Source organism: Tamandua tetradactyla, chromosome 6 (assembly GCF_023851605.1).
Source record: "Tamandua tetradactyla isolate mTamTet1 chromosome 6, mTamTet1.pri, whole genome shotgun sequence".
In the NCBI taxonomy this organism is placed as follows: Eukaryota; Metazoa; Chordata; class Mammalia; order Pilosa; family Myrmecophagidae; genus Tamandua; species Tamandua tetradactyla.
In genome coordinates this window covers 58,910,048-58,937,848 of record NC_135332.1, presented here as the reverse complement: position 1 = coordinate 58,937,848, position 27,801 = coordinate 58,910,048, and the positions used below count along the sequence as shown (strand labels likewise).

The 27,801-nt window shown below is 42.9% G+C and overlaps 2 protein-coding genes and 1 pseudogene across 5 annotated transcripts in view; all 3 read right to left on the bottom strand.

Annotated features, from left to right (window-relative positions):
- Positions 1–9,852, bottom strand: part of PITPNM3 (PITPNM family member 3) — a 128,028-nt gene extending 118,176 nt beyond the window's left edge. Inside the window, exon 1 of the mRNA XM_077165610.1 lies at positions 9,245–9,852. Coding sequence (XP_077021725.1) covers positions 9,245–9,344 — 100 coding nt within the window. The 5' untranslated portion in view covers positions 9,345–9,852. The remainder of the gene's footprint in view (positions 1–9,244) is intronic.
- On the bottom strand, positions 6,674–9,039 carry LOC143686068 (galectin-related protein pseudogene; annotated as a pseudogene).
- A 1,651-nt stretch (positions 9,853–11,503) lies between the features above and the next one.
- KIAA0753 (KIAA0753 ortholog) overlaps positions 11,504–27,801 on the bottom strand; it is a 76,011-nt gene continuing 59,713 nt past the window's right edge. For 2 of the 4 annotated variants that reach the window (XM_077165614.1, XM_077165611.1), the window contains 5 exons: positions 25,065–25,250; positions 23,670–23,751; positions 19,546–19,666; positions 18,785–19,009; positions 12,879–14,415 (listed from right to left, as the gene is read on the bottom strand). In XM_077165614.1, coding sequence (XP_077021729.1) covers positions 14,298–14,415; positions 18,785–19,009; positions 19,546–19,666; positions 23,670–23,751; positions 25,065–25,250 — 732 coding nt within the window. In that variant the 3' untranslated portion in view covers positions 12,879–14,297. Of the gene's footprint in view, positions 12,837–12,878; positions 14,416–18,784; positions 19,048–19,545; positions 19,667–23,669; positions 23,752–25,064; positions 25,251–27,801 lie in introns of those variants that run through there. The other 2 variants (XM_077165612.1, XM_077165613.1) reach the window with 2 other exon arrangements.

The window sequence follows — 27,801 nt, the reverse complement described above, 5'->3', positions numbered from 1 at the left end:
CAGTTAAGATTCACCAGACAAGAGCAGAAACTCACTTAGCTCATGTCAATAGATTGTGTAATCCACAGCACTTGTATACCTTGCCTTAGGTACGCCTTTCCTCTTAGGCTCCACTAAGAGAGGTCCTTGGACCCCCACCCCCACCCCTCACCCCATGGTTCCAGCTCTGGCTGGGCTGGCTGAGGCCCCCAGGCACACAGAATGACAGTGTGGGGAGGGTTTTTGTTTGTTTGTTTGTGTGTTTTGTATGCTGTATGGCGGTCATGTTTCATTATTTTTTCCAAGTGAGTATCCCATTATTGCAGCACCATTTGTTGAATTTTTGAATTTTTGTTTGTTTTGTTTTTGCTGGTTTGTTTGGTTTTGGGGGGATGTGCATGGACCAGGAACTGAACCCAGGTATCCCTCATGGCAGGCAAAAATTCTACCGCTGAACCACCCTTGCAGCCCCAAGAAGGGTTTTAACCTCAGCTGCCGGTAGTTGGAAAGAGAAGATGGGGGCCGTCGTCCTGCTCATCTTAACACTTCCCCCCAATCCAGACACAGTCCTTCTTTTTGGTCTCTTTTGTTCCCAGCTCCCATCCCCTTCTCCTCCCCAAGGATCCACGGTGAATTTGTTGAGCGCTTTTCCAATCTACCTTCAAAAGCTTTTTTCTCATATATGTGTGTGCACGGACATTGCATACTTGTGTTTCCTATGTGCTTTGAAACATTGCATCAGTGCTTCTGCAGCAGACAGCGCATTCTGCAACTTACTCTTTCCTGTAACACAGGTTTCAAGATCTCCGCACACTGATGTTTGGAGATGTAGCTTGTTCCTTTTGACCGCTACCTGATATATTAGGTGTGAATACACCGCCTTTTGTTTTTCTGATTCCCTCTTGATGGCTATTCAGGTTTCACAGCTGCTTGCTGTTACACATGACTCTGTGACAAACATCCCCTTGCACTTCTGGTGTTCCTGCTGGAGATTCTCCGGGGGCAGATACCCAGCACTGGGATTGCTGGGGCCATGGGGAACATGCGCGTTCCATTTTCCTAAACACAACCTGGGCAAATGGCTCTCTGCCAGTGCCTTCATTTAACGGATGGTAAGGCAAAGGCCCAGACACGGCATGTGCTCTGCCCCAGTTTAGTGCTCAGCCTTCCGGTCCAGGGTTCCACCCACTCAGAACACTGTATTCCTTCTCCTGGACCTCCTGGCAGTCTCCCACCGAGCCCACAGGGCTGCCAGAAGGTCCTGCCAGCCTTGTTTAGCAGTACCCTCTGCCCTGTGATGGAAACTTCATTTGTCTCCTCCATCCCCAAGCCAACACAAACCTTCCCAGGGGCCGGTGGAGAAGGAGGTGGGAGACCTGAGCTGAAGTCAGCATGGAGATGCCTCCTGTTGAAACAGCAGAAATAAACCTTGGCAGCTGAGTCGCCTGTTGCCCGTGGGTGATAAAGCCTAGTGCTACAGGCCCTCCTGGGTGCTGCCCCACCTTGTCGGGGTAAATTTTGTACTTGTTGATACAGCTCTCAGAGTACATTAGTCTTCGCTCCCCAGAGAGGAGCCCACACTGTTCAGGGCTCCAGCAGCTACGGAATAAATGCCAAGACAAAGAGTCATTGTGGGAAGGAACCCTGAAGAAAAGCTCATTCCGTCCACCCCCTGTCTCCAGGTAAGACTTTGCTAAAACCTTCAGACCTCTGCTAGGCTTAAAGTCTGTAGGGAAGAAATCCCTTAATCTATTAAGAAGACCATTCTGGTTGCATAATTGTACTTGCTGGGAAGCTGTTTCTCATGTTTGCTTTATTTCTCTACTATTGTAGCAACAACAGTAATAATTGCAGTAGCAATAAATGTTTCCTGAGTGACCATGAGTCAAAAATTGTTTGAAGCACTTTACACGTGTTGCCATTAAATCCTTATAGCAACGTAATGATGGTTCCCATTTTACAGATAAGGGATTGAGGCTCAGAGGGGCCAGCTATCTGTCTTTTGGGTCACACACCTAATAAGTGGTGGAACAAGTATTCCCATGCAAACCCTCTAATGTCATGCTCTTGCTTTAACCACTAGAAGGAAGAAGATAGGAAAAAACATAGATTGCAATAGGGCACAGGAAACTAAGAGGTCAAGGACCCTGTCCAGGCGATGCCCCTAACCCACTAGACTAAGTCTCCCAGTCTTTCCAGGTTGGCTTTGATCCTATGATTTTTCCAAATCCCACACGCGAGGTGCCCAGGCAGAGAGGGGAGGGGAGGAAGGAACTGAGTGAGCAGGATTTTCCGGGGCGCAGACAATCCACTGCCCTTTTCCTGGCTAAAGGCCTCCTGGGGCCATCAGGACCTCCCTCCTAGGGGGGCTGCCATCCCAATATCCCGGGCCAATCTCGGGGCTCCCAGGCTATCTATTCATGTTGGAATCTGAACGCTTCTGGTCTGAATGACTGAAAGGCTGAATTTGACAAGGGTTTTGAAAGTGAATTGACTCCACTTATTAAAGATATACTAGATTACACGCTGAGCGAAAGGATACTCCCGGGACTCCAGGCATCCCAGTTTCTCATGAAGGCGGAAACATCCCTTACTGAGCCACTCCCGGTAAACCACAACATTTCACCGAGCAGATGTCAATTAAATTACCGGCTGAAGGGTGGCAGTCCATCAAGGAAACATCCTGGCTCAGATGGGCTGACGGTGGATAAAGAGGCAGTTCTAGAAATCCCCTGGTTATTTTATGTAAATTCATTTCTAAAGGCAGGAAGGCAAAGGCTAAGAGGAAAGTATTCATGGGAAGCCTCGACTTGCAGATATGAAATTTATAAGGAAGAGAGGGAGGAGGGGAAGGAGGGAGGTGTGAGGTGTTTAGAGCGTAGCAGAAAGTGGTGGCCAGGCCAGGTGGGGGCGGGGGGGGGGCACTATGACTGCTCTTTACTTTCACATTCAGAGGCTCTGTGGAGTGAATCTTAAGCGGGCAGAAGAGGTGTCCTTTATGCTTTCGTGGAATTTGATAGTTAGGAGGGTGTCATGGGCTCTGAGCCCATCAGGGCTGGAAGGACCTTTCCAGAACCAGCTCATCAGACCCAAACCAGCTCACTGGACTCAGCCTCTCACTATATCCAGGTGGGAAAGCTGCACCCTGTCAAAACCTCAACTTGAAGGAGTTAGTGGCAGAGCTGGGGATCAACGAGGCTGTCCAGGCTTCTAGCTCAGAGCTCTCCCCACACACCCTCCCAGGGGCACACAGGGTGGTCGCTGCTACTCTCTCTCCTTGTGTCCCCAAGAGATTTTCTTATTTTTTCTTTCTCCTTGCTTCCCCTCCAGCCTGACTGCCAGCAGCAGTGAGGTGCTGCTGATGCCCAGACTGCATTTCCTTGCAGAAAAAACACAAAGTCCAGATGACATGTGTGTAACGGTTATGCTTCCTACTGCAAGTAGCAGACACAGACTTAGGCCCTCTTTAAAAGGCGGAGATTCCCTGAGGTGTCTGAGGGTCCCAGGGGCTTCAGGGAGGCTTGGAATGCAGACAGGCGCTAAGGCAGCTCAAGAGGGCCAGGAATCTGAAAGCACAACAGCCGTCTTTTGGCAGGAAAGGTTTGGCCTCGTGGCCATCTCTTCCCCATGGGCACCCTGACCGCTGAATGCATCCTACAGATGCTCCTCTCGGTCTCTCTCACTCAAGTCGCATCCTGGTAGAGTCTCCTCTATTTACCTCAGAGGAAGAGATCTCAAAATGCCTTGGGGGTGTTACCTGCCATGTAAGCAGACACCTGATGACGAATTACAGGTGAAGGGCTCCTTGGAGCCCTTGTGTTTGGGGCTTTGTGTTTGGGGCTCCTTGAGCCGGATCCAGGCTGCCTGCCTATAGGGATTGAGAGCCCCCAAAACTGTGAAACTGTGAGTGTGTACGCCGGTGTGTTTTCTGAGGAAACAGCATATCATTTTAATTTTTTTCCAATTTTTAATCAGATTTGTAAAGAGCTCTTGATCTTTCGAAGTAGCAAGAACTCCTGTGTCAGTGGACCCCTTTTTTCAGCTGGGAGATGGAGGCCCCTGAGTCAGGGAGGCAGGCCTGAAGGCAGCACACTAAAAGCTTTGGTGCTGGGGTGCCCTCCCCTCCGTCCCCTCCCTCGGATGGGCGGCCTCTGTCAGACTCACCTGCAGGTCACAGAGCTGTGGGACGGCCCCGGGAACCGTGGAGGGGGAACCCTGGGGGGGGAGAACCCTGGGGGGGGAACCCTGGGGGGGGAACCCTGGGGGGGGGGACGCTGGTGAGGCATCGGCCACTGGCTGCACTTCCCTCCCGAGGCAAGGGCAGGATGAACACCGATGGGAAGGGCAGCGGCCCGTAGCCCTGCCCAGGTTGTCCTACCAAGCCCCCCCAGATCGGTCTGCCCCCCACCTGTTTCAAACATACCTGGGATTTCTTTTTGACACTAGGGTAAATGCTGGCTGGACAGCTGACGAACGTTGCTGGCTCCCCATCGGAGGCCTGTGAGGAGATTCGGCAGGTCTTTAAGGATTGCCAAGACTCTCCCGTCACCCTGAGCAGATATAAAATCCATGACCAAGAGCTAATAAGGGCACGAAGGCAGGCGGAGGACAAAGGCTGGCTGGCAGAGAGGGCGCCCGCCCGGGCCGAGGGCTGCGTGGAGCTCTGCCCGCTCCCCTGTGCAGCCGCTCAGCCTTCAGTATTTGCCCCGCGTGCACACGCTACCCTGGGATTCTCTTTGTTCTCAATTCAATAGTTTGGGCAGAGAGTCTGTTTCGCATTCAATGTAAAAAGCCCATGCCTGCAGACCTCTCAGCGCGCATTTATTGTGAAGCTGGAATTTATGACGGATTGGATTTCAGAGGAAGGATTGATTAAATACAGATGGAACGCTTGGCAAGGGCCTGGGGCTCCCAGTAGACTCCCCCATTTAGAAGCAGAATAAAGATTAGAAAGCTTTAACAAGGGCAATCTGGGGTGAATCATGCTTTCAAGGGAAAATAGAGAGGACGGGGTGGGGGGAGCTGCTCATTCCTGCACAAGGGCATCTTCTTAAAGCAGGATGGAAAATTCTTGGTCAGGGGGAGGGATGAGCTGCTGGGCCACCCCTCCCTGCCTCCTGGGTACGCAGTGCTCTCCTGTTGCCTTCGTGGGGACTGAGATGACAGTGGGTTTGTCTCAGCTCTGGCCAGATGCCTTTAACACTTTCGCTAATCACACCATATCCTATTCTCAGGGCTGCCCTCCACTGCCAAGTCTATAGGCCTTTGCCTGAGCTGTTCCCTCTGCCTTTCTCCCTTCTTTAATTACGAGAGTCTCGATTATCTTTCAAGGTCTAATTCAAATACCACCTCCTCCATGAAGACTGCCAAATCACAGTCCCCACTCAGTAAAAAGTAATCACCCCTTTCAATGTGTCACCGCCATATGCTATGTTCTCCCTTTATTTCACTTTCATTTTCATTCTGTCTTACAATATAGTTTCTAGATAAGGTCAGTGCCTTAACTCCCTTTGCATTTCTGATGCATAGCGCGGAGTGAGCCTTAAACAAATATTAATGCAAATTAAAATCTGCCTTATCATCTGGCCTTAAGACATGCTTGCTTTTGGTAGTGTGCGCGGGCGGTGTTTGCCTGCCCGACATCTGTCCTCCTGCCTTCAGGGGTGAAGGACCCTCTGAGAAGCCCAGTCCAGGTGGTTGAGATGGGGCCGCCCTGGCCCTTTTTCCAGGGTGGACAGTGACTCACATCTGCTCAGTCGGTGCACAGGAATCAGCGCCAAGTCAGATCAACTGGGGCCAATAAATAATAACCCAGGGGCACCTGCTGGCACATCAGGAACAAGGGGCTTCTTTCTGCTGTTTGTTCAACTGGGAAAAATGCCAGGCAGGAACTGCTGAGCCCATTCTGCCCCCACATGGGGCGAGGCTGCCTGAGAATGGAGCCTTTCTCTATGTTTTTTGAGAGGCAGAGGAGGAGACCCACCTGGAGAGCTGGGCGCAGCGGCTCCACGGGGATGCCCCCTGGTGGTGCAGCGAGCCCGGAACAGCTCAGGCCATGGCTCTAACCAGGACGTCCAACATGGCACATGATGCCTGGCAGAGGCCCCAGTGACAACACAGTGCAGTGTGGAGCTGGGACCTGACTTGAGCCCTCGGGGCAGACCCCCAGGCTCTGGCGGGAGACTGACAGGAGGAGCCTGGCCTGAGTTAGCTGGATGTCAGGGCCCAGCAAGGGACTGGGCAGTACATTAGAGAGGGCATGACATCTGTAGTCAGACACGGGACAACCTCTTTCTAGCTGGCACAATCTTCACTTCACTTGGCTTCAGTTTCATCTGTAAATTAGGGTTAATAATCTCTAGTGCAGGGTTATTGTGAGAATTAAATGGAATAATGTAAGTAGAGTGCCTAGTACTTAGCCCGCACTCAAGCAGTGGAGGTACTGTTACTGCCTGGGCTGGGATCTGGCAGGCCCAGGCCTGGTGCAGCATAGAGATGAGGGAGGCAAAGGAGGGAGTGGATGGAAACTAAGGCAGCAGGTTGGCCTCTGAGCTGAGCCACTGTGCCAGCCCGTGTTAGAAAAGTAGGAAGTATATATTCATCTCTGAATGCCAAGAACTAAGCAGAGTGCCTGGCAGAGAATAGAACCTCAGTAAATAATTGCTGATAAAAATAAAAAGTAGAAACTGCACTTAAACTTATAGCTGCTGAGATTTTCTAAAGCCCATCCAAGAATTCTCTACTTGAGAGGTAAAAAACGTGACAGAACAGAAAGGACACTAGACTTAATGGAAAGGATACTAGACTTGAGGTCGAAAGATCCAGCTCGAGCTCTGGCTCTCGCGTCGTGTGCTGTATGAACCTGAGCCAGTCCTTTAATTAATGCAGGCCTCAATGTCTTCATCTGTAAAATGGGGCTATTTATATGTTGCCTGTCTACCCCATAAGGATGTCGTCCAGTTCAGAGAGTTCCAGTAGCGTTGGAAGACCCACATCAAACGTGAAGAGCAAGGTCCACGGGTGCAGTTATTCCCAGGGCTGACCTGAGGGACACTTACCCAAGGCAGCAAAGGCTGACCAGCTGGAGTGGGGAACCTGGGGGCTGCTCAGAGCCGCCAAGGTCATGGCTAGGAAAATAATGTTTTTAGGTGTCCAGTTTGAAGGGCAAGGCAAAGCTGGACACAGGTCTGTAGTAGGTAGGACTGTAAGCAGTAAAGATGACAGTCGGAGGAGGAAGACGAGGAAAGCAGCTCAGAACAAGCCAGAAGGTTCCCTTTTCACGGTCCTCAGTAATAAACCAAATATTGAAATGTATTGAGCACTTACTCTATGCCAGCTACCCTTCAAGGTATTTTCATGGACTATTTCCCTTAATTCTCACAATAACCCTGGGTGGATATTATTTTTACTTCCAATTCACAGATTAGGAAACTGAGGGTCAGAGGTCCCAAAGGATTTTATCTGGGGCCAGCTGTGGCCCACATTCGTACCTACCCTGTATCACTACTGAAACACAGAGCAGGGGTGGCTAGAGCGACCTAAACAGAGAAGAGAATAAATATACTTAAAGGCATTTTTTTTCTTAACTTGTAAAAGCAATTTTACCAAAATGTTGCAAAGTTTCCCAGAAGGACTTACAGCGATTTATATCAAGAAATCCTAAGTGTAGGGGCATAGAGGATACACTGAAATCTTTATGGTAGAAATTTACCCGTTTCATGATGGTGATACATAGATTCCCCCCAGGGACGTAAAATATTTATGCATTCAAAAGTTCATAAATTGCTGTTCTTGATGTTCAGAGATAATGCTCACTCTCTAATACACACATTGAATATAAATAAATAGCTACAAGAAAGCCTTAAAGGGTGGGCCATGGTGGCTCAGCAGGCAGAGTTCTCGACTGCCATGCCGGAGACCCGAGTTCGATTCCCGGTGCCTGCCCGTGCAAAATTAAAAAAAAGCCTTACAACTCTGAATTAACATTATGCTGTGCAAACAAACAAACAAAAAACAACCCAACCCAACCAAAAAACAACCTACATTCTGTGTAAATACCCTCACTAAAATGTTGGTTGTGCTACACAATTCTACCTCAGTAAAGAAATGATAGTGGATTTTGGTGTACCAATTTTCTTTTTTTTCAAGTTTTTAGCACTTTCGTTTTGCAATATCACCTTGCTTTGAAAAGATGAATAAGTTTCTATCAAATCACAAATCCATTTTAGTGTGGTCTGAATAAAATCCAGCACAAATGCATTATTTTGTTCTAGGAATGATGGCTCAGTGTCTTTGCCCCGACAGCTCTCTTCTGAAGGGCACACCTACAGGTGAGGTTGTCATTTTGGGACTGAACTGCACAGAAAAGAGACAGTAAAGCTTGCCTTTTGCTTTGTTTTCCTTTTAAGTCCCCAGAGCTTGCTGAAACACTTCTTCCAGACCAACACTCAGATAGTTGTGGCACCTGATCCTATGTGAAATAGTGGTGGTTTAAACATCAGCCAAGCTTCGAGATCTGGGGGTCCCCATTTATCTTTATGGTGTCAATTGTAGGTCATGTTTAAATGTGGCGGCAAAAATCAAAGAGTTGATAGTTCATAGCCCACAAATACTGTGAAATGTGGGGTGCTCACAAACAGTTTCCACTCTGAAGGGCTGGTCTTGGATGAATGGAAAGTCAGGGATTGCTGACTGTTTCTCTCCCCTTTCCCCAGAAGTGCGGGAATTTCTGAGTAGCTGCCGGTCTATGAACACAGCTTTGAGTTCAATCGCCACATCGGCGGGAGGAACTTCCGAGTCACACAGGTCAAGCTAATTGCAAAGCTCTCTGGGTTGACGTCTACCATGGCCATCACTAACACCTTTTTGCCTGGTCTCATGCCACCTTTAATGTGCCCACAAAATGGAACAATCAGTTGTGGGAAGTACAAATCTACTTGAGCTGGAGAGCCCAAGGAGCTGCTTAAAAGTCCATGATCTAATGTCACTATGGCATCACTGTTGGCCACTGACCCCTGCATCTTCTTGCACAGTGTGGTGAGGGGCACTGTGGATGGCCAGGCCCAGAGGGATGTGGGACACAGTTTAAAGGCATTTTGTAAATTGTGAAGTACTTAAAAAAAAAAGGATGTAGTAATATCTACAGATGTTAGATGCTGTTAAATCTAAAGTCTTAGTATAACTTCTCTTGGCCTCTAGATAAGTCCCCAGTTGGACACTTACAGCTTAGAACAATCACCATAACCATAGGATAACCGCCGCTTGCTGAGCCTGGCTCTGGAGAGGGGAATCTTCCCCAGGAGGTCATCAGGAGACAGGAAGGAAGCATGGTAGCCCCTGATCTGGTGACCAGCCTTAAGCTCCATGGCTCTCTAGACTGCAGGCTTCCCACATGCTCCAGGGGAATCAGTGTCTGCCGTCCTCTTCCCAGGCCCTAGCTAAGCTCAGGTTTAGGTAACTCTGGGGCTGCAGGGTGGACGGCAGAGCTCACATGTATGGGGTCTGAATATTCCTGCCCTTCGTGGTCACTGCGTTTCAGACCTGGAAGGCTCCTGTGCAGGTTGCCAGGCACGAAGAGACAGACTCGGGGTACTGAGCCCCATTGCAGTGGGCTCTTTGCTCAGGCATAGTGGACTTCTGCAAGGCTACCAGCCCAGGGCAGAGAGGTCTTAGGCTGGCCTGGCACCAACGCCTGAAGTGAAGAGGAACACTGTATGGGGAGAAGGAAAGGACGAATAGTGGCTGGGAGAAAGAAGGCTGTGGGAAGGGTGTCAAGATAACACTTGGTGGCGGGCAATATCTTGGCAAAGAGAGATCCCTGGGGTGGTCTCACGGGTGGGTCGCTGAGTTGAAGGAGCTCAGCAACTCTTTGGTGTAAAGGGGTTCCAGAAGTATTGGGAAAGGCTCCCAAAGAAGGAGTTTAAGGTTATTGGATTTGGGGGAGGAAGTGATAAGAACTGTAAAAAGACACAGGTGTCATAGGGACAAACGACAACAGCAGGGAGAAAGAGGATGGCATCTGCAGATGACTCGGACTTGCCAAGGGGAAAAACCTGTGATGAGGGTATAGCAGGAGTCAGGAAGAATCAATGGAAGTGGGGAGATATGAACACCTTCTTCCTGGCTCCATGGAGAGGAATAGGAAGGGAACAGTCTCTATGGCAGACTCACAGAGAACCATAGAAGGGTAGAAGGTGATGTCTTACTCCTGGCAGAGCCATCCTCTGGACGACTGGCTCCAGGAGTGGCAAGAATGGATAGACCCAAGTGCAGGTTACAGGAAAAAGTCCTGTTGAATTGATGGAAAGTCGGGGCCAGAAAAAATGGTGAGAGGCAGCAGATCTGGTTCTAGTAGAGTCAATGAGGGTTACCAGGCAAAGGGAGCACAGGGACAGTTAAGAGGACTCCAGGAAGAGCAGCAGATACAGGGTTTGATGGGGTGAGGGTGGGGGTACAGGCTCAGGGAGATCTGGCAGCAGGCTTCCTGCCACAGGCCAAGGCTTGGGAGCTACACCACAGGCCCTGCCAAGACTTCTAGACAGCAGCACTCCAGAATTATAGGAACAGGAGCCCCGGCAAGCTGGCAAGAGGGGGACCTAGTTACTAATGCTAAAGAGAAGGGGAAGGCCTGAGCACAGAAACAAATGAATAGTCTGGCTGTCAGACTGGTGAGCTCCCAGTTAGGGCAGGACCAATATTGACTTATCAGTTGGCTGAATTCACCTGGGCCCACCTGCCAGTCCAGGGTCCCATTCAGGGATTTCCTGGGGCCCTACTAAGGACTAACAGGAATCACACAGGATGCCTGGGGGAGGCCCTTCCAACCCAAGCCCAAGCTATCAGACTCAACCAATAATAAACATGCCACCGTGGAAACAAACCAGAGATCTCTGTGGCTGCACCAAGGGAGAACTGATATTTATGAAGATATGACATAGACATGCCACAGGCTTTCTTCTGCTTTTCAAGGCCAAAGAACCGCAAGCCCCTCGCTGGCTGGCCCTTCCAAGGATCCTTCCATGGGGATGATGAGTCTGTGCAGAAGTGGACACCCCTGATTAATTCGCAGGTTTTGCAAGGAACTCTCATCACTGTCTCAGAGTGTTAAAACAAAAGGGACTTCCTTTCAGAAACACACTAAGAGTTAAGGAAACTTACCCTGTACCACAGAGAAACTTGCTGCCTCAGGCATGGGAGCCCTTGGTGTCCTTGTTCCTGGGCTTGCTCAGTCCTTTCCTCCTACCCCCCCCCCCCCCAATGATGCACGGTTCCCACAGTTCCCACCTCCTCCTGGGCACTACCTCTACCTCGGCCTGCTCCCTACCCCACCTCCAACACTCGCCTTGTCTGGCAGAGACTATGAGTGAAGGGAAGTGAGGGAGAAAGACTACTCTCATACTCTCATCTCCATCTCTCCTCCAACCCCCAACACCTCTCTGCCCCCAGCTCCCATAGGCAGAGGGAGGAGGGACCACAGTACTGAGAAGGTAAAGGAGGTAAAACAAGGTGGGGGGGGGGCGGTCATCCCTATGGCTCCCCATTCACCGCTCTAGTCCCGGGTCCCACCCCAAGCCCTGCTGGCCCATTTCCCAGGCTGAGAGGGCCTCACCTTTTTGCTTTGGGAGGGAGGCAGGTTCTTAACATTCTGAACTGGAATTTTGATTGTATTGGTACCTTACGATGGGCATCTACAGTTGTTCACAGATGGCATTCTAACTCAGGGCTACAAACGGTTACCATAGGTTTCTGTGGCCTCTGCTGAATTGTTATATGCCCATTTCCTTTTTTCACCAATTCAAAAGAATTTACTGAGCACCAACTACATGTAAAGCAGAGTCCTTGCCCTCAAGGAATAGAAGTAGGTACCTAGGTTAAAAACCAAATGTGACCAGGCTATGACACTGGAGAGATCAGAGAAGTGAGCGCTACAAACTTTTTTATGAATTCTAGCATCTCTGTAGGCTGGGACAGCTTTCGCAGCACAGTGATATACACTCAGGCATTTCTGTTCCTGTAAATAATGTGTGAACAGGTCATGAGCAAACTGAGGGGACTTAAGGAATGACTTATTCATGATCAGCCTTTTTTTCTTAAAGAACAAAAATCCTAGAGGGATGCTGGGATAGCTGCAGTGCTATAAAGAAGAGAATTTCAAGTTTAAGGACTCAATTTCCAATTTCCAATGAAAGTATTTCTTGCGGTTTACTTTTGTGTCTTGGAGAGCACTTCGGCTGCAGAGTTCTATATGGTGCAGGGCTATGAAGTGGACACCCAGCCCGAGAGGCAGGTCATGAGCCTCTCCATGTGAGTCAGAGAGGCGGGTGTCCACCTGGGAGGAGGAGCAGGAGAGAGACTGGAGAGATCTTGAAACAAGGCAAAGAAAATCTGGCCTTGATCCTTCAGTGGTCAGGCCACAGCAGGGCGTGCTAGGGAAAGGGACTGCTCTGGACTCCCCTGTCAGAAACACATTGCACGGGGGTGGCAGTGGCAGGAGGAAGGCACTTCAGTGAACTCTCAAAACTGCCACAATTTTATGGAATTAAGTGACTCCATGGCCATGGCATTGCTGATTATAGATTAGTTTCATCAAGTTAGCTCCCCTTTCTGTGCCTCAGCTTATTCATCTATAAAATAGGAATAATAATGGCGTATATCTCACATGAACGATAAAAGGATTAAATAAATTAATTCATGGAAAGCATGTAGAACAATGCCTGCTACATAGTATGTGGTGAATAAACATTAGCTCTTATTATCATTTTTTTTTTCTGAGGGGTTGGGAAGAGGGTGGCAATTAATCCACCATGCTTATGTCAAAAATATTCTCAGTGGTTTCTATAAATCACATTTCACTTTGCCTGTGGGGAAAAAAAGGAGATGAAAATTATTTCAAATAGACATATACATACTTTAAAATACAGAGTTTATTTTTTAAAAAATCAGCACAGTAAAAACTGTCACACAAAATTACTCTCTGCCATCAATTACAGGCACTCCTAACAATTCAAGTGTATAAATATGAATATATATATATATTTAAGTCCCCAAATTAAAGCCATTCAAATTCCCTTGGAGCCTTTTTTACTTCTGGGGTTACATAAAAATAAGCAGGAAAACATTAGCATGAAATGAAAATAAATTTTGCACAGATAAAGGTGATCAAGTAGCTTAAATTATCACCTGAAATACTTGTACTTCAGAGAAAAATCCCAGAAGGCAAGAGTATATTGTTATAATAAGATTCACATTATTCCATAGGGTATGTCACATGTCATTTGTTCTTCACATTTCTTTCACCAAGCCTGAGGTAAAAAACTGAGTTAAAGTTTTCCAGGCAGTGGTCTTATTTTTATGCACATTCTTTTTCTTTTTCTGAATTCAGAGTTTCTGAAAACGCGGAGGCTTTTCTCTTGCTAAAACATAAATTGTAAACTTTCCGACGACCAAGCTATTATGGTTCTTAAGTTTCTTTCTCTGGGGAAACCCAGGGGTCTTCACACCATCCGGACCTGGTCTCTTCTCCCACACAGGAGCTTCTGTGGTGGGAAACGCTGAAACACCCGTCAGCACTGGAGAGGGAAGTGAGCGCTAGACTTGTGAGCAGGGACAGGACAGGCCTGCAGCTCTTGAATTCAGAGAAAGTTTTTTTATATCAGAATATGCCAACTAACAGCAACTACAGACTCAGGAGAACTAGAAATGTGAAAACCACCTAGAAGCTGAATGTTAAAGAGATGGGTCTTTATTGTTGTGTGCTGAAAACTAGTGGATTTCTATTTCTAATAAGCTGCAATAGAGTCTAACCAAACTCTATGCCCAGTTTGTAACCTAGTAGAGACAGGCGTCCTGACAGGAAACTGACAAAAATGGAAACGCGAGCCAGGTGACAGGACCAGACAGCAGTTGTACTTTTGCTGGCACTGATGCCACCCACTCGTTCAATAGTGACTTGAATCTGAGTGAAAGAAACTTATCTATTACCTCTCAAATCATTCTGATCACCAAACAGACCCAGAGGAAGGAATATAATAGCTCAATAGGAAAATTATACATTTAGAAAATGTTATATTGTCATAATCGATTCACAGCATTTCCTGGGCACTGATAAATATAACACATTCAGTCCTAAGCTCTCAGAACCACTGCCACAACAATTAGAAAATTCAGAGCGAGGATGCCATCACTGGCACTTCCTTTCGGTGGGCAGCACCTTCAGGGCCTGGATAGACAGCTAAGGATAAAGATTTCCTATGGGCTAAAGCAAAGGGCAGTGCTGTCCCTTCTCCAGGGCAGCACGAGGGGCCCCTCCTTGGGAGCCTTCATGTAGCAGCCTCTAAGAATTCCGAGGTGAACACAGCTTCCGCAAAATCTTCACACATGTCCTGGAGTTCGGCAGCCACGGCCCCCAGGGCTTCATCTACCAGCTCCTCTGAAAAGCTGGAAGACAAACAACGCAGCTAAAGGTATGTACAACTAGGTATGGGAGCCACTCTTTCATTCAGCTGGGGAACTTAAGCCAATTCTAAACTTCAAAAGCCAAGAATAGTCAATTTTAGGAGAAAAACAAGGTGCAAGGTCTTGCTCTACCAGATATTAAGATTGCGGTACTTATATTCCAAAGTCTACGTACAGATAAGGACCCCCCAACACACCCAGGCTGGAACCCCACCCTCAAGACATTTGAAACCAGAGGTAATTTTTTTTTCTCTCTCTCACACACAAACCCCCCCCTTTTTTTTCTTGAACTGCTTAAGAGTAAGTTGCAGATTTGATATCCCTTAAATACTTCAGCATGTATTTCCTAAACACAAGGGCATTCCCTTACTTAACCATGATTTATTAAAATCATAAAATTTAGAATGATACAATACAATTAACTAATCTTATCTACAGACCTTATCAGAGTCTGCCAACTACCCCAATAACATTCTTTATAGCAAAAGAAATGTTTTATAGGCTAGGATTCAATCCAGGATCACAGGTTGCATTAGTGGTCATGTCTCTTTGTATACTTTAACCCAGATTAGTTCTTTAGTATTTCTTTGTCTTTCATGACCTTAACAATTTTTTCAAGAGTACAGGCTCTGTTTTTGAAGACTGTCCCCTCGATTTGTTATTGTCTACTGTTTCCTCATGATTAGATTCAGGTTATGCATTTTTTTAAAATTTCAGGTTATACATTTTTAAAATAAATGCCACATAAGGGGTTGTGCGTATTTCTCAGTGTATCAAGGCATCTCTCCTGCCACACTGCTGATCACTTGGTGAAGATTTTCCCTCTGTAAAGCTGCTTTTTTGCCTTTGCAATTAATAAGTGTACCACCGGAAGAAACTTAGAAACTATTTAAATATTCTGTTTCTCATCAAAGTTGCCTGAATCAATTATTACTATGATGTTTACCAACAGTGATTGTCTAATTTTGTCACTCCTTCTACATTTAATAGTTGACATTCTACTGTAATCAAGAGCTTTCCCTTCTTCCTTTTTCTCTCTCTCTTCCCACCCTCAGATTTAGCCATTAGGGACCCCTTCAAGCTGGGAGGTATGTCCTTTTGATACGTCCCATTCATTCTTTGAGCCCTTCTTTTTGGGCACAGCATGATGTTTCAGGCTCATATTACATTTTCCTAGCCTCAGTCCTAGTCGTGGAATTAGCCATTTCTCCAAGAACCCCAGTACCTTTTCATGGAGAACAGTATTTAGAAAGTAAGATCTGAGTACTAGGTGTATTAGTACTGGTGCCATTGCTTCTTTTCAGCAGGCAAACTAAGAAACACACACACACAACCATATCATCAAAAAACATAAACTGATACGAATACTTACAATTCAATTCCAACTCAACACAGAAGATGCATTCTAGCCTTCCCCCAGAAACCTGGCTTTCATTATTCACAAAGTATTTACTTATTTGATCCTAAAATAATAGTCATTTTAAAATTGCTAAACCATGCCATTGTGAAAAAAAGTGTACTAACTAGAAAAACTGTAGAAAACTGCACTAACTAGAAAAAAGTGCACTAACTAGAATTCAGTATGTGTTTACAGTTCTAAAAGTCTTTAGCCAGAGAGTTTGTAGGGAAAACATTGTATTCAAAAGTTACTTAAGGGAGGTTCCTAGATTATAAACTTGAACAGCAGCCCCATCTGTTCCTGAACTGTAACAGTTATTTCTAAATCCTTAGATGCTGAGTTCTTTGTGTATAACCTGGTCATTTCCTGGAATTTTGGTTACCTGTGTGACACCTGAGACTCAGCTTTATGAGTTCTGCAGCTATGAAAGTCAGCATTATCTCATACAGCAACTGTTTAAAAAGCTGAAAACGACATCAGACTTCAATGAGAGATATGAATGAAACTGATCTGGTTAGGACTAACGTGTATCAAGACTAAGGGTAAAGGATGATATTGACTGTATTTTAAAACTTCAACTTCTATGTGAGACTTGCATGCTTAGTTTATTCGAATACCATAATTGTATGGAACCTTGAACAGGGAGTGAGATCTTGGTTTGTATAGGTTAGTGTGATACACTGATACATCCCAGAGTAATCTGGGCAAAAGATAAAAAGAGTATTTGCTAAGTCTCCTTGGGGTATTAGGCGAAAATGTGGAAATATTAAACTTCCCGCCCCGCTGGGGAAGACAATTGCAAAGAGATGGAAACATCTATGAGTGACATACTTCCTCCAGTAGCTTCCTGAGAAACTGTGTGAGAACTAAATTTTTGAACACTTTACATACCTAGAAATGTATTCTACCCTTATATGTAATTGATAATTCCACTGAGCACAGAATTCTAGGTTAAATTTTGGAAGTATCTTCTAATGATTCTAGCACCTATTTCCAATGGCCAGAGGGAACAAATGATATAAACTGGATACAAACTAGAGTGAAAGGAAAGGTATAAGGTAAGGGTGCTTATGATGAGAGCAAACTCTTAAGGATTTCTGGTTTGAAAAACAGACCAAGAGACTTCTGATCGAAAAATAACAGTACAAACCTATTTATCTCTTCTCCCTGTCCTCCCAATCCCACGATATGTCACTAAAGAATAAATAAAAGGTATGAAACTATAAATGACGGCAATAAAAAAATCAATAAAATTTTGGACACTAACAAGCAGTTAGACAAATGACTTACCATACCAGAGAAAGCCAAGTACCTGATGATGGTGAAGCCAAGAACTACGCTTATCTGTGCAGAAGATGAAAGTGGATGGAAAAAATATAACTGGCTTAGCAGTACAGAGGGAGCTGAAACCTAAGCGCCTATAGCAGGGGATACCAAGGAAAAGCAAGCTGATTTGTCCCACAAAACAGAGAAAGACTTGGGAAGTAAAAGTGCTGGGAATCCTAAAGGTAGAATGAGGTATGGAGTAGCAAATGTGGAAACCAATTAAAAATTTGCAGAATGAGAGGTGAGGTTGACAGGTCACCACCCCTTCCTGGCAGCTAAGTGACAATCCATTTACCACCCCCGCAAGAGAAGGGAGGGATATTCTTTGGAAAAAAATAAACCAGTAATTTTAAACCCAACCAAATCATCACTCAAGTATGAGGGTAGAATAAAGACATTTTCAAACACACAAGTCTCAAGAAGTTTCCTTCGAATACACAAGGCAGAAAATGCTCCATCGAGATGAAATAATGAATTAAGAAACAAGAAGACAAAGGCACTGAAAAATAAGGACTCCAATACGGAAGGGAGGTAATCTAACCTTTGGTATGAGGATAGAGGGAAGACCTAGGACAAGAGTCACGCCGCAGAGCCACGGACTTGGTAGGAGGAAAGAGGGGCCCAGGAGGAAGAGTGGGGATGGAGGGTAAGGAACAGAGATATTATTTTTGATGAGGAGGAAAATTACACTGAGGTTTTGGCTAGTGTGTGGGAAAATTTAATTATGTATATATGAAATAATAAGCAAATAAAAAAAGACAATTATTAACTCCTGGAAATGTTGAAAAATTTGTTCAAGAAAGAAATGTAATCATAGTATATTATTTGGGTCAATGATGAAGTATCATAATATCTGCTTGTTTGCAAAAATATATATATAATATCTCCTTGTTTGCAATAAAATGACATCCAAGAAGAATTCAAATGTGGTACCTTTTTTTTTTTTTTTTTTTTTACATGGGCAGGCACCGGGAAACGAACCCAGGTCCTCTGGCATGGCAGGCACGCATTCTTGCCTGCTGAGCCACCGTGGCCCGCCCTGGTACCTCTTTTAAAAAGAATTTATGTACATCTTTCACATAGTTTGTACATAAAAGAAGGCTACTCATTCTTCAAGTATTTAGTAGCAACAGGATCCTGTTTTATGAGTCCACCAAGCTACCTTGCCCAAGGGAACTGACCCAGAGACGGAGAAGGGTTAAAGAAAATGTTGCAAAGTCAAAAGACCTGCTGCTCATAAATGCAAGCTTGTCCTGACCATGAAGATTCCATGACCATGACTGTTTCCTGCCAATTGATGTTCTGTGCTCTCTGATGGGATACAGCCCTTACTAACACCAACAGAAAACAAGCCCTGCCATGATTACTGAACACTGCACCTCTGCCTAAGGAGAAGAGGCTGCAGAGTGCTCCTTTGGGGGTCACCATCTATACTGTTTTAAAGTCTCCTGTATCTGAAAAAAGCAGTTGGCAGAAAACGCTGGCCCACTGGCCCAAAAGCAGCCATTTGAACATCAGGACCCCTGAGGCATGGTGTGAAACCTCGGACAGTCTTTTCTCCAGCATTTCTGAAAGTCTAATATTTGGCACTTGGTCCTAGACAGAAACACATAATATTTGACTGACCTTTCAGCTATCAGCCATGGATTGAAGGAGCCGCTGGCTTCATGAGAAATCATCCGAAGATACTGCTCAAAGCGGCTACAGTAGTCACCAATGCTGTGGAGCATGCCACGGGGAACACAGAGCAGAGTTCCACCCTCTTTCCACTGAGAATCTTCTGAGGGAGAGGGGAAGGGAGCCTCTCTTTTCTCCAATCTTTCCTCTGTTCTCATACTTTCATCCAGAGAACTGACAGCAAATAAAATTATGAAAGTGTTCAAAATAATCTATAAGAAAGGGCAGACTGTTAATTCACCCTGATGGTTTGATAACAAAAGGGCTTACCTTTATTTCTCTTTCTCACCCTGAACAAAACCCAACATCCTATCACCACTATTTGTTTCCCTTTTTCACTGGACTAATTCTCGATACAGAAGGAATTTCTGTCCCCAAAAAATAATTCTTAAAGCAAGTCTTGCAGTATTAGCAACACAACCCACATGTACCACTGTGATGTTTTTAGCAGTAAATACCAACTAAATATTACTGAAAACTGAAGGCTTCTTAAAATGCAATATATTAATTACTGTATCTTATAAGCATGATATTTTATGGTTATAAACTGAATATTTTACATGTTATATACTTATAAATATGCTATTTTACTAAACCATCTAAGATCTTGCTCAAAAGAAGAATTTCTGTCTTGCAGAAACAGAAGGAACTAAAAATTCAACAACGTTAAAGGCAACCAACTACAAAAAAATTAGTCTATTACCACTTACTTGCCACTGCAAGGCCTTTCTAAGACAATGTTCACCTCTGAGTCTTTGCAAGCTGCTGTGTTTGTGATCCTGATTGGATGTGGAGGCAGGGGCTGTTCACTTATGGTTGGGAGTTTTTGGTCTAGACAAAGAAAGATGTAAAATGACTGCATATAAAGGAAAGTCAGCGCACAGGGTAGAACTGTCACATGCATGTCTCTTAAACATGTTAGCTAGCAGTTCAATAAAAAACATTCTTGTTTTAAACGAAATGGTTAATTTAAAAGTTACAAATAAGCAAACCAGTGAGGAATCAGTTTTAGACATAACTAGAACACCTTCTGGAAGCACCCCTTGACAAAGACTCCTAGAAGAGATCTGGCTGGACAAGAAGGCTTCAGCTATGCAGATTTCATTAGGACCCAACCACCCAGTCAAGGAGTCTTAAGCAGTTTTTATTTCTTTAACCTTAAAGGTTTAATTACTGAAGAAGGAAAAAAGCCACCCACACCTGAATATTTAATTAGCTGATTTAATTTGTCTTTGGGCATTGCTGGAAAAATCTGCATGATGATAGTCAAAACATAAATTTGTTATCTGTACCTTGCAGGCCTGACATTTCTTTTGAGTTTTGGATTATTTATAATTTTAAATTTATTTCAAGTGTAGGAAGAAAATCTAGTCCTTCTCTTAGAGGAATAGCAACTAAGTCTCAACTTTCTCTGAATCTCATTTTCTATGTTTTGGATTTCTTACTATCAAACAAATATTATATAAGGCAGTTTTTATAAAAATGTTACTGAAAGTACAATCTATTTGCAATTGATCACAGAAAGAGAGAATAAGAGATAAAGATCAGATATTGCACAATCCACTTATCACTTTAAATTTGGTTTTGTGATACAATTGAATGTACACTCAGAGGAGTGGAAACACAGGATTCTTACTATGATTTCATGCGTCTGGAATTACAAGTGTCCAAAAACTCATTTCAGTTCTTAGCATTCTGAAGAGCTCCTTTTAAATGCATAGCTAGAGTCTATGCATAGTCACAGAAGGTGACTAATAATTGAAATTGTCCTTGAAAAAAAAAAGAACACTGAGTCCTCTGTAAGACTGTCTTTTTTAAGTGGTACATGATTCAACCTTATTTTATGGCCAATGGCCAAATCATGAGCTAAACTCATTTTCCTTTAATTTGATCCTTTCCTCTGTTTTCATATAAAAAGAATACACACAAAAAAGATGCCAAAATGCCATTCAGTGGACTAAACAATGATTAGAAGGGTCTATCCTGCGACAGGCCTGTGCTGGACACAGCGGGGAGACATAGAACCAAACATGACAAACTTTCTGGCCTCAAAGAATCTGTGGCTTAGCTGAGGGAGATAAGGTGCCTTCACAAATACCTCTAACACATGGTAGAACATGGCGAAAAGCACTATGGGAGTTCAGAGGTGAGGAAGAAAGAGAACAACATTCCAGTAGGGATACTAGAAAAAACACCGCACAAGTCAAATCGCATGAGCTGGGCCTTGAGGAATGGTTTGATTTTTATGTGAGGATGAAAATGAGAATGGAAGTAGGATTGGGGGAAAAAGGAGAACAAGAGCAAAAACAGAATGCTTAAAAATGACAGAAAACATAAAAGGAACAAGTTGGTATCTTGGTTCATCTTTTTGTCAAAGTTTGACATGGAGAATACTTTTTCTAGAAGAAACTCATCTTTAAAAATAATTATATGTAACAATGCCATTGTTGTAAACCTTGTAAACCCATAATTCTCTTTACATCTCTTGGTAACTGTAGTATTCATAGTATTTAAATTCTTTTAGAGATAATGTTTAGCCACATTTTATTCTTCTCTTTCATTGAGTAAAGGTGAGAACTGATAAGCATGAGTCAAACAGAATCTGAGTAACACTTTCCAGGCAAAATTGTGATAGTAGCCTATAGCAACTGCAACCAAAATGCATATATGTGAATTTTTTAAAGTTGGGGAGAAAAGGGAAAGCCTTTCCAACACATGTATCTCTGACAGGTGGCAAAAAAATGAACCTCAAAATCTACCTCAAACTATGGGCAAACATTTTATTCATAGACCTAAACAGAAACACTAAAACCAGAAAGCTTCTAGAAGAAACCAGGAAAATCTCTTTTTAACTTGGAGGTAGGCAAAGGTTTCTTAGATTACAGAAAGTAGACACCATAAAAGGAAAAAAATTGATGTTAGACTTCATTAAAATTTAAAATGCCTGTTCATAATAATAAAATATCTTTGAGAAAATAAATAGGTGACCCACAGATAGGGAGAAATTATTTGCAAACATATATCCGAATAGATAAATGGCTGTGAGGGGCTGGAGGGAGGACACAAGGATGTGAGAGCTAATGGATAGAATATCTTTCTAGGGTGATAAAAATGTCCTGGAAGTAGTGATGATGGCTGTACAACTATGTGAATATGCCTCAAATCACTTGTGCCCTTTTAAGAGTCAGTTTTATATGTGAATTATATCTCAATAAAGCTATCATTTAAAAAATATATAAGTGACAAAGGACATACTCAGAAAGCACAAAGAACTACAACTCAAAAGTAAATGGACAAACACCACAATTTTAAGAACAGACAAAAGGTTGGTGCAGAAACTTTGCAAAGGAAGATGTACCAATGTCCCCAAATCACTTGAACCAGATTCTAAACATCACTGAAATCATCAATGAAGTTAAAACGACAGTGAAATTCCACCCCCACCCCACCAGTCTTGCTACAGTGGAAAACACTGACACCACCAAACACCGGCCAGAAAGGCAGCAGCAGCAACTTCTATGTTTTGTTGGTAGGGATGTAAAATGGTATAGCCACTTTGGGAAAAAGTTTGGCAGTTTCTTCAAAAGTTGAACATATACCTATTCTATGACCTGGCAAGAGATATAAAAACATATATCCAATACAGACTGTATATACATAGAGAAATACATATAGAAACTGTATATATGTGCATGCAGATTTATTCATAATGGCCCCCAAACAGTCAACTGTACACCAACAGGTAAATGGCTAAACCAACTGTGGTATAATTTACACAATGGAATCATTTTTAGTAATGGAAAGAAATGAACTATTCCCTGGAATCTGTGAATTTTCCCTTATATGGTAAGGACTTTGAAGATGTGATAAAGTTAAGGATCTTGAGATGGGGAAACTTCCTGGATTATCCAGGTGCATTCTAAATGTAATCACAAGTGTCCTTTTAATAAGCAGGCAAAGGGAGATCTGATGACAATAGAGGAAAAGGCAAGGTAACAGCAAAAGCAGAGATTTAAGTAATGCTGCCACAAGCTAAGGAACGCCAGTAGCTTTAGTAGCTAGAAGAGACAAGTAATGGATTCTACTTGGGAGCCTCCAAAAGAAAAGCCCTACTAACACTTTGATTTCAGTCTGTAAAACTCACTTCAGACTTCTGACTTCCAGAACTGTCAGAGAATAAATGTGTTTAAGCCACAAAGTTTGTGGTGATTTGTTACAGTAGCAACAGGAAACAAATAAGACAAACAACACAGGTAAGTCTTCAAAGGACTGTGCTGAATGAAAGAAGCCTTAGACAAAAGAGTACATACTGTATGATTGCATTTATATAAAATTCTAGAACAGAACAAAACTAATGTATAGTGGGGGGAAAAGCAGGATATTGGTTGCTAAGTGGTGGGGGTTGACTGGGAAGGGGCATGAGGGAACTTTCTGAGATGATGGCATTTCTCTATCTGGATAGGGATTTGAGTATCAAAGGTATACTATTTGTCAAAACCTATCAAATGACACACTTTAGATCTGTGCTTTTTATATGTAAATTTTACCTAAAAACAAGAACTGTAACTAAATACTACACTCAAGTTACTCATAACGCATACTGAAGTGTTTTAGGGGTAAAGTATACTGAGGTCTGCAACTTACCTTTCAACTGCATCCTAAAATAAGATGCTTTGATGGAAGGACAGAGGGATGGATACACATGTGATAAAGTAAATATAGCAAAATGTTAATTGTAGAATCTAGAAAATGGGTATATGCATGTTTACTACACAATGTTTTCAACTTTTCTGTAAGTTTGAAATTTGGGAGGAAAAATGGAGAAAACACTTACCATTTTTTTCTCCCTGCATCAAAAAATGAGGATCACCATATTCAATTTTATTGTATCTTCGGCGAACTGTCTCCTGGTACTTCTTTAAAAATAACAACAACAAAAAGGTTAATTTATAAGGGAAAAAAATGAGTTTTATTACAAGCCAGAGCCAAAAGTATATAAAAGTTCAGATTAATTTGATAATCTAGTAATCTAGTAACGATACAGAAATGAATATCTGCCAGGTCAGAAGGTGTTCACAAGGTGAAATCTACAATAAAATGAAGCAATTAATGCTCATCTGTAATCTAGACCTGCACTGTCCACTAGAACTTTTCTATGAGGATGGAAATGTTCCACATCTACCTCACCCACAACAGTAACCACTAATGATTGACCACTTGAATGCCATTAACAATTGACCGCCTGAGTGTTTGATTTTAGTTTAGTTTGTTTTAAAATGAATATCTAAATCTGTGTTTCCCCCTGCCCTCCAAGACTTGTATGGTTTTGGGACTAAGGTTTTGAGGCTGAGACCCCGCCACTTTTATATTTTGCATTCACATCTATTTTGGACATTAAACATCAACTGATTCAAAAAAAAAAAATTAATTTACATTTAAGTAGCCACACGTGGCTGGTGGCTACTATTTTAGACAATATAGGTCTAGATAGCTATTCCCAAGAAGGGTAAATCAGTTACAAGACCAGGAGAAACTGCATATCTTCAAATTTAATAAAAGCAACAAAAAATTGTCTTCCTTTAATGCGTGTGATTAACAACAGAGGTGAAATGAGATACAATCACAGTGCCATTAAGAAAATGCTGAACTGGGAGTTAGGAGACTGAATTCTCTTCCAAACTCTACTAGGAATTTTCTTGTGACCTTGTCCATGTCACTTACTCCCTTGTGTGTCAATTTCCTACTGTGAACAATAGACGGGTTAGGCTGGGTAATGTTTGGGGTCTAAAATTCTACTTAAGGGAAGCATTCTAAAAGTAGTATCATAGAAATTAAAGAAGGTGAAATTTTCTGTAATTTGATAGGATCACACACTAGCAGGGTAGTCAACTGAACAGTACTTACAAGATGATGAACAACAAAACCTATGATCCCTAAATGGGACCAGCCCCTGGTCCCAGTGTTTTTACAGGATCACATGTCAATAATACCAGATGATATTAAAAAATCATTTACTGAGTTATCCTGTCAAGGAGTGTGCTGATAGTTTATGTCTCATCTTTTCCATAAGTGACTTTATCAAAGTCACACACTTAGTGGGCAGTCAAGCTGGATTTAAAGCCAGGCCTGTGGAACTGTGATGCACTAAGCTACAGAAGCATGAGGACTGTTGCACTTGGCAGCAACCAGTCCCAAGAAACAAACAAGAGCCAGCAACCCCAGGCCTTACTTCCATTTCTTCCATTCGGAGCATCATGGTCTCCAAAGTTGGAGTGTCCTTGCTGTCCTCCAAGTTGGCTAAGGCCTGAGACTCCAAGATCTCAGGGTGAGTCACAGCCCAGAGCTCACGTGTGGTATCTTCCAAAAACCCATTCAGCAGAGGAACATTGTTGGATTCAGTATCAACAGCTGTAGCCTAAAAACAAGGTGGTAAGAGCATAGGGGTAGGGATGGAAAAGTGGTACAAAGAAAACATAAGAACTCAAAGATTACTGCTGATCATAATAAATCAACCACATAGTTTTTTATGCTAATACAAATCTCTTATATTATGCTAATAATTTATATGCTAATACAAACTTCTTCTAAGTCAGTAATAACATCAGTACGATTTCTACCACAAGCACTTAAATGGCAGCATTACCCACGTACATCATTTCTTGTTGTCACATAGTCCTAAGCACCATCCAGGTAATATTTCCTCACTGCAAAATGAGGACAGTAATATCACCAATGGCTCTGAGAGTTAAATGATGCAACATATGTGATAGTGCTTTCAAAATCAGCACTGTCCATGTAAATTACCATTATTACCTGCTTCAACAGTTGGTAAAGCTGAGAATGCCTAATATTTCACTTGTCACATACTCCGGAGTACATACCTATTTTCTTCTGGTTCAATGCTTTTGTACAAACTTGTATTTATAACATCACAAAGTTCATGGTCTTTATTTTTGCCTGAGGCTTTATATCTAAAATATGGGAGAGGTTTTCCAGCCTTTCTTGACCTGTATCCTTTATACTCATAAAGTATTCATTTAAAGTTTGTAAAGCATTCTTAACATGCATTGTATTTCTCTGCATTCTAATACATATCTATAATCAGCTCTGAAAGAAACTTTTGCAGAGAACGTCTGCTTGGAAAAGGATCATATCAGGCTCCAGAATGAGGCATTTCTAGGATTAAATCCTGGTTCTGCCCAATGAGAAGCCAGCAACCTTGGACAACTTTACTTAACCTCTCTGGGCAATATTCTCATCTGTAATATAGAAATTATAATCTTACATATGAGAGCTGTGATGATTACACAACAGCATGCATGCTGGTACACTCAGTACAATGCTTGGCATGAGGTAAAGATTCAGTGAATGGTTACTGCTGTAGGAATTCTAAAAACCTTTCAACAACATACAGAAGAAAATACATAATGACTAATGAAGATAGGAAAAAAATGCTTGCTCTTAATCAAAGTTAAGGAAATAAAAATCAGTTCAATAACCAATACAATAAAACTATAAAAGATCCAGACACAACTAATAATGCAGTCTAGTTAATTAAGGTATGTGTGTGTGTGTGTGTGTGTGTGTGTGTGTTGTAGAATACTTTCCATCTATACAGAATGGAATACCAAAAATAATATGTGCAAAATAAACAAGAATACTATATGCCATTAAAGGAGAACATGGAAATATGACATGGAAAGATCACCAAAATATATTACAAAGAAAAAAGCAGGGTTTAGAACAGAAAATGGTATCCATTTGTGGAGAGGTTTAACATTTCATACTACTCTTTTTCTGAATTGTTTAAATTCTTGACCATGTGCATATATAACTTTTAATTTTAGACAAACTCACATATACTGGAAAAATAAATTTCACATGCAGGTTTAATAGTGGCAATAGCAGCAGCAAAAGGAAAACCTATTTTTAGGAAGATATACAGCCAATATCTTCTCCATTTTAGAGATTAGAATTCTAAGAATTTGCATTCATAGGTTCCACAGTGCTTTATAAGTTAATAGAGCAGGCTCGAACAGCACACACACTTTAACTCACATCTGGGCCTTTAGCAATACTGAAAATATTAGCTTTACATCATTTACTGAAGTGTTACATCATTTACTGAAACCTGGAGCAGTGAAGATGTCCCTTACTCCAGGACTGCAGCTTATGGGTCTATTTTTCCCTTTCTCCAAGAGACTGAGAATTGGCTCACCTCTGGGGACAGGCTATGCTTACACCTAGAGCTACAGGATTAGGAAGACCAGATTCTCCCAGCAGTTCCCAAAGTTCAAGACAACCTGGGTTGGTAAGGGCCCTCGGTATGAGCCCCTGGTTTATGAGTTGTTGTTGTTGTTTTCCCTTAATATTCAGTTATTTATAAACATTGACTCGATGATGCTGCATGGGAAACCCTTTGCAATGATTTCGATATTACAGCAGCAGCCCATAATTCTAAATCCTGGACCACGTTACTTTTCCTTTTCAATAAGATGTATTAAAAACTGTTTAAGGCTTATAATCCTTATATGCAAGGCTGGTCATTCCTAGATATATTCAAAAGCATCTACTTCATTAACAGCTTTATAATCACTTCATTTTTCTTTCATATTAAAATTCAGTATGAATTGGCTCCCTATGTTACATGCTGACCTCATTTTGCTGGGGGAAAAAATATCATTTGGTGGCTGTGCTGCACAAAACATCAAGTCAGAGCACGGCCACCTTTCTAAAGCCAAACATAGGCTTTCAGCTTTCCAGCCTCACCTCACATGAGAGTCTCCCACAAAATATTGGTATAGTAAAATTACTATTGCACAGAACATGAAAATATGCTACAGGTAAAAATACTGCTTCATAATCAGAACAGGAATAAATTCTTGAAATCTACTTTCTTTCTGTTCCTAAGGTCACTAGGATGGTAGAGCTTCATTTCAACATCCTTCTAACTCTAAATCCTTGAT